The sequence below is a fragment of the Protomyctophum bolini genome (assembly GCF_963924005.1).
Source record: "Protomyctophum bolini genome assembly, chromosome: 8".
Lineage (NCBI taxonomy): Eukaryota > Metazoa > Chordata > Actinopteri > Myctophiformes > Myctophidae > Protomyctophum > Protomyctophum bolini.
This window is the reverse complement of record NC_137869.1, coordinates 40,775,265-40,788,097: the sequence shown is the minus strand read 5'-3', so window position 1 is coordinate 40,788,097 and position 12,833 is coordinate 40,775,265. Positions and strand designations below refer to the sequence as shown.

The following is a 12,833-nucleotide window of genomic DNA, read 5'->3' as shown; positions in this document are numbered from 1 at the left end:
CGCAGGACGTAGGTCTCTACAGCGTAGGACGTAACGTAGGTCTCTAAAGCGTAGGATGTAGGTCTCTAAAGCGTAGGACGTAGGTCTCTACAGCGTAGGACGTAGGTCTCTAAAGCGTAGGACGTAACGTAGGTCTCTAAAGCGCAGGACGTAGCGTAGGACGTAGATCTCTAAAACGTAGGACGTAACGTAGGACGTAGGTCTCTACAGCGTAGGACGTAACGTAGGTCTCTAAAGCGTAGGACGTCGGTCTCTACAGCGTAGGACGTAGATCTCTAAAGCGTAGGACGTAAGTCTCTAAAGCGTAGGACGTAACGCAGGACGTAGGTCTCTACAGCGTAGGACGTAGATCTCTAAAGCGTAGGACGTAACGCAGGACGTAGGTCTCTAAAGCGTAGAACGTAACGTAGGACGTAACGCAGGACGTAGGTCTCTACAGCGTAGGACGTAACGTAGGTCTCTAAAGCGTAGGACGTAGGTCTCTACAGCGTAGGACGTAGATCTCTAAAGCGTAGGACGTAACGCAGGACGTAGGTCTCTACAGCGTAGGACGTAACGTAGGACGTAACGCAGGACGTAGGTCTCTAAAACGTAGGACGTAGCGTAGGTCTCTAAAGCGTAGGATGTAGGTCTCTACAGCGTAGGACGTAACGTAGGACGTAGGACTCTACAGCGTAGGACGTAACGTAGGTCTCTAAAGCGTAGGACGTAGGTCTCTACAGCGTAGGACGTAGATCTCTAAAGCGTAGGACGTAACGCAGGACGTAGGTCTCTAAAGCGTAGAACGTAACGTAGGTCTCTAAAGCGTAGGACGTAGGACTCTACAGCGTAGGACGTAACGTAGGTCTCTAAAGCGTAGGACGTAGGTCTCTACAGCGTAGGACGTAGATCTCTAAAGCGTAGGACGTAACGCAGGACGTAGGTCTCTACAGCGTAGGACGTAACGTAGGACGTAACGCAGGACGTAGGTCTCTACAGCGTAGGACGTAACGTAGGTCTCTAAAGCGTAGGACGTAGGTCTCTACAGCGTAGGACGTAACGTAGGTCTCTAAAGCGTAGGACGTAGGTCTCTAAAGCGTAGGACGTAGGTCTCTACAGCGTAGGACGTAGATCTCTAAAGCGTAGGACGTAACGCAGGACGTAGGTCTCTACAGCGTAGGACGTACGTCTCTACAGCGTAGGACGTAGATCTCTAAAACGTAGGACGTAGCGTAGAACGTAGGTCTCTAAAGCGTAGGACGTAGGTCTCTACAGCGTAGGACGTAACGTAGGACGTAGGTCTCTACAGCGTAGGATGTAGGGCCCTCATTTATCAATCGAGTGTAAAATCTGCCACAGATTCGAGTGCAGGTTTCGTAGTACACCCACGTCGCCACGGCATTTATAAAGTGATCGCAAACAGCTGATCCTGCCTTAATTTCGTTCTGACGTTAATAAATGTGACGGCTGAAATCTATCTGGCACGCCCTATGAAATCAAGCCTCGCCCTCGTTTTTGCGACTGAACACATGAATTACGACCTGTGGGAACCATGGAAACAAGTTTTTACTATGGAAAAAAGGTTTCTCCCGTGCCTTGCCCGCCTCACGCACCTCTCTCACACACACACACACACACACACACACACACGCAGAAGCACACGCAACTTGCAAGCCCACTGGTGTCTTGTTAAATAAAGAACGAACACCTGCATGAATTAAATAAAGTTGTAGGCCTACCCTGTCTGTTTTCCTCTCACCTCGCTTGCTTTGCTGTCATGTCCACGCATGCACGCATATACATGACACATCGACATCGCATCGCCATGAATGGAATTAGTTTTTGTAGGCTGGCCTATATTAATTTTACCCATTCGTGCGCAGTGCACGGCGAAGGCGTGATACTGCGCACTGCTGTGATATTAAAGTCCTGTGGGTGACATGCCTGCATGAGAGATAGGCATCATGTCGTCAAGGCAGCTCACAATAAACGTTTATGTAGTGATTTGATCATTGATGAACGAATCATAAACATATGGATGAAGGCTTGCCGCTTGCGCTGGTATGTGTTGGCGACGCACTCCGCGGTCCCGTCCTCCCGAGCCCCGAAAATGATCTCGCTTTTATCTGAACTGTCAAAACTGTCTAAGCACTTATAAATGGTGAATGATTAAGCCCCTTACGCCTATAGCCTGCTAGTACTTACTACAAATAGGCAAGCTGTATTGTATGCTTGTCATTGTCACTTGGAAATAAAGGCGTGCAGTCCATTCATGCCTTTAAAAAAAAAAAAATATCATAATCGCATATGCCGCATCACCGCGCGTCCGCATGCGCTCCAAAATCATCTCACAAGTGCGCTCGCATAACAAGTGTTTGATAAGCACAAACGAATACATTGTAAACATGTTATATTGTTTTTAATTGCGCAATTTTAATTACTTGTAAAGTTGGAAATCTCTCTTTTGTTTTTTACATACACATACCGTTTTATATTAACATTTTAGGAGTGAAAACATATGTTTAGATGCCTGTGACAGTGTCAGCAGTTCAGACAAGGCTGCTCCGCTTGTGTAAGACAGAAAAAAAATGCGTACGCCAGCTGAGGAGCAACCGTGGATTTTCAACGTTGTCACGTTCAATTTCAAGCGTTGGCGGAAATGGTAAATGTCAAAAATGTCGGTAATTTCGGCGTGCACCCATATTTTGGCGTACGCACGGTTGATAAATGAGGGCCTAGGTCTCTAAAGCGTAGGACGTAGGTCTCTACAGCGTAGGACGTACGTCTCTACAGCGTAGGACGTAGATCTCTAAAACGTAGGACGTAGCGTAGGACGTGGATCTCTAAAGCGTAGGACGTAACGCAGGACGTAGGTCTCTACAGCGTAGGACGTACGTCTCTACAGCGTAGGACGTACAACTCTAATAGTATTACTTATAATAATGTAATTAAAGATAACTTCATTCAGATTTATTTATTTTTATTTCATTTTCCAGATTTTCTTTTCTTCTTTTTTTTAGATTTTCATTGGTGGGCCAGTCATAATGGTCCCGCGGGCCTGATGTGGCCCGCGGGCCTGAGGTTGAGTATCACTGCCATAGTTTGCAAGACATTTGTGTTTCAGTTTTCTGAAAAAGAGTTCGTCAGTCGTGCCAAGTATTTGGCCACAGACCCACATGAAAATATGTAGTTCTAATCTAGGGTCTACCCAGAAGCAAAGATTTGAGTTTAATTTTTATTTTATTTGTGGCATGTTTACGATAAAAATCTACGAGATTGTATATCTGCTATTTTTGAAAAGCCAAAGTATAAAATAGTTAATAGCTTTATTAATGGGATACAACAAACAAGCAATAAGAGACATTTTAAACCATATAATCAGAACAGTATTAACTTTATTTGTACAAAATATTCCAAGAAATCTAATCAGAGCGACAATAAACATCAATAAAACAAAGTGTGCCGTTTTCAGCTCCTCTGGCCATTTTAGATGAGTTAATCACAGAACAGCAATAAGAGCAGAACATAAAACATTAAACAGCAATAAGAGACGAACATCAACAAAACAGCAGGACAATAATATGATGATCCCGTTTTCAGCTCCTCACTTTTGTGATGAGTTCGTCGCAGACCTTACTAAGCTCTTCACACTCTTTTCCCTGAGGTACAGAGAATGGTGAGAAAAAGGCAGAAAACATAAGTAGATATCTTCAGATTATTACAAACAGTTTAGAGAGTAGATAATCAACTAATGTCATTTTTATTCTGCTTAACAGTGTTCACTTACTTTCTGGTCAAGGCTCTTTTCCAGAGAATGAACCTTTAGCTGCTCCATGCGCAGCTGGGCTTGAAGTCCTGCCATCTCAGCCTTGAACTTTGACCGCACCTCAAAAATCTGTTTATTTGCCCTGAAAACAGCACAAGCACAGTCAGTTTACAAAACCAGTGTCTTGGCAGGGCTCATACAATAAACAGAATGGTAGAGTCTAGTAAATCTTACATCTCAATTTTCTCCTCGGCATGGGCTTTCAGTGTCTGATAGCGCTGCTCCTCCTTTTTGATCCTGGCCAGGGCATCCTGAGCGCATGCTTTCAGAGTTTCTTCATTCTAGTAATTAGGCAGATAAAACAATTGTGTCATAACAAAAATTTCAGTTTATAAAAGCAAATCCTTTTTTGTACTTTTCAATCGGGCCGGCTATGCAAGGACTGAGCCTTAATAGGTGAGCCTTAGGTAGGTGAGCCCAGGCAAACGTCACCCACATTCCTAGTCTCTGTGCAATGTGTACAACTGTAGTCCTGGGGTTCTCGAAGATGGCATACTAATTTCCTGTTCTGGATCATTTTGGGTTGTGCATGCTTATCTGACCATTGGACAGACATGGGGAAACAACGATCGGATTAAGGTTGGTGAACATGCGCTGCTCCCCGCTTGCGGTTATGGTTAGGGTTTGAGGTAGGTTGTCGTTCTAATGACAGTCGGGCCAATAGTATGTCGAAACTAAAGCCTGTACTGGGTGTACCCGATCATTTTACTATAGCTTTGTTTGATTGGGTCTGCAGCAGATTTAAACTGGGAAACACATATCAGGTGCAGGCGTTTACACAATCAGTTCAAATCTGTTGCAGAGCCCATCAAATAAAAGATCAGAATTTACAATTAACATTACCCATTGAGAAAATCACCCCAGTACAGGAAACAAAAAACGGATGTGCCTCCATCTCGAACCCTGGGACTAGTTATGCACAGAGCCTATGGAGGACATGAGAAAAGAAGAAGAAAAGAACTCACTCTCTCTCCATACCAGGCAGCCTACTGTATGTAAAACTACCCAATTCGATAAGTTTTAACACAGGTTGGCAGCGATTTTCAAGTGCTAGCTCTTGACACATGACAAGTTCAAGAAGTGTTACATCAGATCTTCAACATGTTCTCAGAATATGATGAGTGTTAAAAATTAGATATGTTCAGCATGACCTCCAAGTCATGCTGTGATGACTATTACTCACCTTTCTGCAACCTACAATGACCTCCTTATATTTGTCCAGTCTCTTTAAGACTTCAGAGAAAGACCTCTCCAAGTTACTCAGCTCGGTTTGCACTTGTTCCTTCTCCTGCAAGGCCTCCCTCAAGGCCTCCTTGAGGCTTGTTTCCATCTTCTGGCGGTCTCTCTCTTGTGTAGCTGGTAGAATGAGGCAAGATTGACAGAGACAAACAATGATCCATAAAGATGGGGGATAGTGCACATTCACAGAACCCTGCCATCAAATACAAATTCGGTTTCAATAACTTACATCTCATCTTTGCACTTGAGCTCTCGAGTTCAGAAACGATTCTCCTGTGCAAGAAATTGAAAAATTGCTTAAACTGTACATGAATAAAATTGATAAAGTAGCAAATAACAGTAATAAATGGCTCACTTCTTGTCCTCCGATTCTGCAAAAAGCTTGTCATATTTTGCTTTCCATTGCTTATCTTTTTCATTTGCCTGTTGAATAAATATACTCTATTGTTAGAATCAGTGTATGTCTGAATTTAATTAATCTAATTATTTCATACTCAAGACATTAACTTGACACTAAAAGTAATACATAAACAGTGGCAATGAGAATTAAATCAGCTCTTAACTTACCACCGTCTGAACCAACGCAATGGCTTGATCCATGTCTTTCTGACTGTATTTCAACATTTCAACAATTGCATCCTCTGTATTTGTTGGCTGGGGAAGAGGAGCGACTCTGCACACATGCATTTCAGAATCCTGGACAAATGGATCCACAGTCTAAATAAAAATGAGAGTTTACATAGCTTAGATAGGCTGATTCAACAGCTTTGATGCAACACAAATTAACTCCATTTAATGTTACAATCCCATGAATTTCAGAGTTTTAAAATTGTAATGCAGCTGGTGGAATTTTAAAGCTTTTGCAAATCAACTGAAATGAAAAAAAAAAAAAAAAAAAAAAAAAACTGATGTGATTTCCCAGTTCTGTTCCATCCCAAGGTTAAACCGCTTCCCTCTTTCTTTACTTTCACATTCCTTCGTGGCTAGCAGAAACATTGTCTAAAGTGTTTTACTGATGGGGTAGACAATTTTAGTACAATTTAAGAAGAAAGAAGTGATGGATGATCCAGAAAAAAAGGCTCTTGCATATATTGCAGGAATGGTTCAAGTATGACCAATTACAGTGGCAAATGTGACAGGTGACTTACTGATTCTATGACATCAACTAGCTTGAAATCATCTTGTGCAGCCTTTGTATCAGCAATCTGTGGAGCTTCCAAACTGAAAAGAAAGCACAGTTTAATTAATTGACTGGCTTTAAAGTAAAGACTATTTGATGCTCAGCATAGAACAAGTCAAGCTAGGGCATCTGGCGGGTGAGGTTGGTGCAACATACCGTGAAACAAAGGGGGCTAGACGAGGGATAGGATTCTGTGCACCAGGGCCCACTGCCTTTTTGGGGCTCTCTTTCATCAGGGGGTCAAACTTAAGGTAGAGAGACTGTTTCCTTAATGCAGATTCCTTGAACTGTTAACAGCAGATTAGCAAACAAAAAACACATTTAAATTTAGTAAGTACAAAAGTACAAGGAGAAAAAAAAGAGAAGAAGAAACATGAGGGCAACACTCACGCTGCCAGTCCCACATTGTTCGAGGTAGTCCATTTGACCATCAAAGTAATTTGCCATGACTAGAGAAAAGATAACATAGCAAATTAAAGAGGGCAAATTCAGGTAGCTTATATTCAATGTATGGAAGAGAAATTTTATACTTAATTTAGTTATTTTTGAATATACAAATAAAAGAGTCCTCAAATGTACCACTCAAGAATACAAAAGATAAGTAAACATTAAATGTCTGTAGGTTGAAGTGTCCTAAAATGTGAGACAATATGACTTACACATGGTTCCAGGAACAAACTCCTCACTGGGTTCCAGCAGCCCAGTCTGTGAGTTCTGATCAAGGTGACCCAGTGTAATGAATTCAGGTGTAATAAACACAGGTTGCTCAGTCTCAAATCCCAAGTCAGGGCCAGGAGCAGTCTCCATCTTCTCAGTCGTCATGTTATTCTAAAAATAAAAACAAAAAAGATAGGCTTATAATCAGTGGTGTACAAACTAAGTACAGTGGTGGACAAATGTGTCAAAATACAAAGACTCAAGTTTAGTACAGATATAGTAGGGTGGGGGTTGTTAGTGTCCGCCACTGCTAATGCTTTGACTGTCCAGCAGCAACAGTACAGCAGATTATTACAGATTATTAAAAAAAAAGAAAATTAATTTAAAACGGTGCCAATGTAGTCTAAACTAAGTATGCACCCCGCTCAATCTTGGGAGTTCAGAACTAAGTGTGCAAGGAGACAAAAATATATATTCAACAAATAGATGTTAAGATCATTAATTACTTCTTTCAATGCAACAAGAGTGGGTCCATCAATCTTTTGGATGTCATCTTTCTCATCTCCAGTACTAGAGAGCAAAGACAAGACACACACGTAAGCTGGAATACTTTTAACGCATAGCATTTTGTGCTTCAAAATTTGCATTGGTCAGAGCAATTAGATTGCCTTTTAGGCCTAAACCGCACTAATGCAACTCTTTGGAACTGCCATTGGGGATAATAGTTTCATGCAACTACTCGCAACCGTTTGGTTGCGAGTAGTTGCATATCATTGGTGCAGTTTAGGCCTTAAAGTTATTTTTTACATACCACACAGGAGTGGGAATCTCTTTAACTGGATTTGGTGCCTTGCCCAGAATTCCCACAGGACTGGACTTCTCCCCAGATGTTAGTGAATTGTTCATTTTTGCATTTGTGCCAAAGGGATTGAAGTTTGGGTCATCGTCAAGTTGAAAGGTGTAAGAAGACTTTGGAATAGGAGCAATATCAACGTCATCGGCCACAGGCTTGACTGGAGATTTTGTTGGTGGGGTGGGTTCCTTCTTTTTTTCAGGTGCAGGCTTTCTCTCCGTCGATTTCAAACCAGGCGGCTTTTTACTAAACCTTTTGGGTGGCTTCCGTTTGACATCAATACCATCGTCAAAATTGAACTCAAGTTTCACTGGGCCTTCGTTAAGCAGAGCATCAGTTGTTTGAGACACAGATTCATCCTTCGTTGGTTTAAGGGTGTCAGATACTGCAGTGGCTACCGGCTTCTCTGGTACATCTACACTATTTATGCTTTCCAGGACCTTAAGAGGAGCACCAGTGGGTTGGGACATGAAGTCATCCTCCGTTAGTTTAGGCGTGTCGGATACCACCGTGGCAGGTACGTCTACCTTGTTTACGCTTTCCATATCCGGCGGGTCACTGCATGACACTTTTTTCCCAACCTGAGGAGAATTCTGCATTTTTGAGCCTCCCGTCATGAAAGGATTGACCGAATCCAAGTTGTCAAAATCAAAATTGTAAGAGCCTTTGGTTGGCAGAGGAGCATCTTCTACAGAATAATTGGCTGTAGCTTCTTCTGGAATGACAGTAGAAGACATAGCAGCAGGCGTTTCCTCATCGGTTATGTTGGACGATGAATGTTGTTCCTTGTCAAAATCAAAATTGTACGAGCCTTTGGTTGGCAGAGGAGCATCTTCAACATAATTAGCTGTAGCTTCTTCTGGAATGACAGTGGAAGACATAGCAGCAGGCGTTTCCTCATCGGTTCTGTTGGACGATGAATGTTGTTCCTTGTCAAAATCAAAATTGTAAGAGCCTTTGGTTGGCAGAGGATCATCTTCTACAGAATAATTGGCTGTAGCTTCTTCTGGAATCACAGTGGAAGACATAGCCGCAGGCGTTTCCTCATCGGTTATGTTAGACGATGAAAGTTGTTCCTTGTCAAAATCAAAATTGTAAGAGCCTTTGGTTGGCAGAGGGGCATCTTCTACAGAATAATTGGCTGTAGCTTCTTCTGGAATGACAGTGGAAGACATAGCCGCTTCCTCATCGGTTATGTTGGACGATGAATGTTGTTCCTTGTCAGCCGTTCCTTTCGACATTATGACCACACTGCTATCCGTGGAGTGTATGTCTGTAGACATATTAGCAAGTGAATTTTCCATAGAGGGGGTGATAGGAAGTGTATCATCCAGTACCGTTTCGGTTTGAGAAATCTCCTGTGACACATTCTCTGGTATTCCACATTGAGGTACTTTTGTGCCTGCAGGAACGTCTTCGAGAGCAGGCCTGGTTGGAGAGTTAGGGACTTTAATAGACGCCTGAAATGGATTTATGGCATCCAAGTTGTCCAAATCAAAGTTGTAGCCACCCTTGCTTTGTATGGGCATGTCATCAAGATTAGGTGATAACTCTGTGTGGACAAATTGAACAAGGGATAACACTTCATTAGCTAAGCAGTTCGGAAAGCTAAATAAGAGGTGCAAATGCTACGATATTCATATCTGGATGTTTTACCAATTTTGGGCCTGTCAACTGGTGCAGTGACATCCTGAGGCAAAGTACTATAAGATACAAAAGAGAACAGATTAGCCATCGTAATAGTTTTGTCAGCACAATATTACTCATAAGAAACTGAAGATTTACCTTGAGTTATGCAACTGTAAGGACTCCATTGCTTTTGTGCACTCATCCAGGATTGTTCTCTTGCCAGTCTTTGAAGGAGATACAATTCTTTTGGTGAAAGGGTCTCTTCTTGGAGTCTGAAAACAAACCTGGATTGACATATAAATAATAATCAGTGTAGTATAGCTGGTTAACTGGAACTTTAAATTCAAACTAAAATGTCCCAGCAATCATCTTTCTAATCAGTGTGAAATCTCTCTATACATTTTAGCACTTTGAGATTTGCAAGCATGTAAAGTGCATTATAATAAAATGTATTACTAAAGTTTGACCATATTATAATAATAGTGACTCAAAAAAAAAAAAAAAAAAAAAGGGAGCACATTACTCTCATTACAATCTTAAACACTACTTGAGTAAACATAATAAAAATAAATAAAATAATACAGTCACTGCTTAAGGGTACACATCCTGACCATAATTTAAGTAAGATAGGTTAAAAAACAGTACATAAAAAAATAGGCAACTCAATTCTGTACCTTTACTCCCTTTGCTACAGTCTTGCTGGGCAGGTTCTCAGACTGTCGCAGAATGGAGGGTCTCCCAGTCGGCTGATCCAAAGCAAAGATGTCCAGGACTGAATCGATGTGCTTCGCTTCAGGACAGGGACTTTGGTTCTCATCATTCAGAACGGATGCCATCCTGTTTTAAAGGGAGATGGAGAGCTAAGTGGGTGCATTGAACTTCTGACAAAATCCTCCACCTGACAATAAACTGGAGTGGAGACCACGTGAGCATCTAGCTCTGGTCCATAGCCTAATGCTTCTATGATTAATTAGGCTATGGACCAGAGCTAGTGAGCATCATGCAATGGCTGAATTCCACAGAATTTCTGGTCTCCCTCTTGTATAATATCCACTTTCATCTGCAGCTCATCGTCTGCTGCAACAGCACAGCAGTGCTGATACACATTGTAACATGGTGGTGAGTCGGGATTACAACTTCTTAATCTTTATAATAACAGGATATTTCAGAACACAACTGGCTCACTTTATATTTTGACGTTTGTGGTAAGAGTGTCCAGTGGGGTGGTGTTCAGTATCCGACAGACGTCAGAATAGATAAATTAGTAAAAAAGAAAAAAAAGGAAAAAAAATCTTCCTTGTTCAAGGCTAAAGATATTATTATTAAAGTTATGTTTTTCCATTACATTTTCTCTATAATGTTACCCTGGTGGATTAGAGGGTGGATTACATGCTACTCTGGATTCCCTGATTTGATTTACTAGTAAACTGCTGATCATGGAACATAATGTGTGTCTTATAGCATCATTTAAATCATTTAATAGCATCATTTAAATGCTTAATTTGTAGTTCTAATGTGCAAATTAAACTTTTTTCCAACGCTCTAGAGGGTACTCTTATTTTGAAGAGATCGTCCACCGCAAGTCTTAAATTAGCTCACTAGACAGTGCCATACGGGGCGGAGGCGGAGACAGAGATCCTTTGTGGTATCTTTACTGAGACATCGATGTACAAAGTAAACAAATATACAATATTTGGAATTATATACATATCCAATAAACGAAATAAATAGCATTCAATTCATATTCAAGATTGGCAATAATAAATAAATCATATTCATAATAATCATAAATCAGAATATCATATAATACTTAAAGCATCAAATAAGAGTACATATTGTACACGTCAGATTTACTCAGGATTAAATGTAAGAAACTATATTTAAGCAGGATAAACATATATATGAAATAATCAATAAACATATAACTTAAATGCACTGCTTAGGATTTCAGGTCAGAACAAACAGTTAAAAGTGGTCGAGCTACAGCTCAAACATGTGCAGTCCATAATACATTGTGATACATTGTCCCTTACATACATTAATGTGTGCTCATTAACCCCTGCACTGTACAGGGGAGAACAAACAGTGGCTAAATGATCCAAACTGACGTTGGTTCTTGGACTCACACAGGTTGGAGGGTTGCAGAAGGTGGTAGAAACTAAAGGTGGCGGTTTAGGTTTGGGAGACCGCAGCAGTGGTTTGGTGATCTGGGCTTGAGGAAATGAGTGCAGCTATGCCACTTATATAGCCTCCCACACCTGTGCGTGGCCAGGGAACAACCTGCCATTCAATCAGGCTTGATTTGGTGGCGTTGCGTGCCTCTCCATGAGCCTTTTGACATCCATCATCTCCGCATCAAGCACTGTCTGCGTTGGCGGCCGCCTCACCTGGAACGTCCAGAGCTTCTTCCACGCCAGCAGTGTCTTCTTCCATGTCATCTTTAAATCTATAGATATATCATGTTTGACACGCCCTGGCCTGGGCTGGGCTGTGGTGGCCTCCTCCTCATATTCCTGGCGACTATGGTGTTGGCTAGCCTGGATCCAGCCCAAAGATCCCGCCCACTCTCAAGAAAGCTATACAGTCTGATAATCAGGCTAGGTGTTGGCAGCATTTAGCTCCTTAATTTTGTCATTTAGGGCAAGCTATAGTTTTTGCTATTTTTGAAAATCTTGAAAGTGTGAGAATTACTGATCTCTGGTTAACATTAGGACTAGTCTGGTATTAAATTGTCATAATTTAATCACAGCTGTAGTAATTTCCATTAAAACAACAGAGTAATAACTGTTTCCATTGGTTTAAAGTAACTCTCGAGGTGTTGGCTACTCATAAGAAAATGATCTTTTTAACAAAATCAGTAACATGGTCAATCAATATTGTTCACCTTTTCTATGGAAGAGCAAGGTGCTTTCAATATAAAATCATGACACAATCAAATAACAAAAAAATATTTTATGTGTTTAAATCTCAACAGCAAATAGTGCATTATTGTAAATTGACATACAATTCTCAAAATATGCCACTTTGAGAAGCCGTGCGAAACAGTGATGGATGTTTCTATCAGTGTAGGTTGTCATTGTCATAGATCTTCATGTCAGCATCTGCAAAGAGATCAAATCAAAACAGATGAGAAACAAAAGCTTCATTTGTACCCCAATGGAGGGACAGACACCATGTCCTAATCTAGTGCATGGATTCCCAAACCGGACCCCCTGCAGTGTATTATGCATTATAATGCATAAAAAAATCAAAAATCAGAAAAGAGATTGTGGAAACAAATGGACTCCTACGGGTCAATTTTGCTCAATCTTTACTCTGTTTGTGTCTTTTACAATTTACCATGTGGATTTTACCTGTGGGTGCACATCTTATCTTTTGATTTTGATTTAATTGTATACTTCATGTGGACTTGCACAAAGACTAATATGTCTATGCCATTCCAGTACCTCATTCCTCAGGTGTGTCTGAGG

The 12,833-nt window shown here is 41.2% G+C and overlaps 1 protein-coding gene across 1 annotated transcript; it reads right to left on the bottom strand.

Annotated features, from left to right (window-relative positions):
• Positions 1–3,575: 3,575 nt before the first annotated feature.
• On the bottom strand, positions 3,576–11,801 carry LOC308320235 (uncharacterized protein; the record flags this gene model as incomplete). Its single annotated transcript, XM_080770553.1, has 10 exons — positions 3,576–3,638; positions 3,767–3,887; positions 3,980–4,086; positions 4,989–5,161; positions 6,424–6,511; positions 7,388–7,451; positions 7,693–9,286; positions 9,584–9,647; positions 10,038–10,200; positions 11,683–11,801. 10 exons carry the CDS (start codon positions 11,799–11,801, stop codon positions 3,576–3,578), a joined length of 2,556 nt encoding a protein of 851 aa, XP_080626679.1.
• Positions 11,802–12,833: the final 1,032 nt, after the last annotated feature.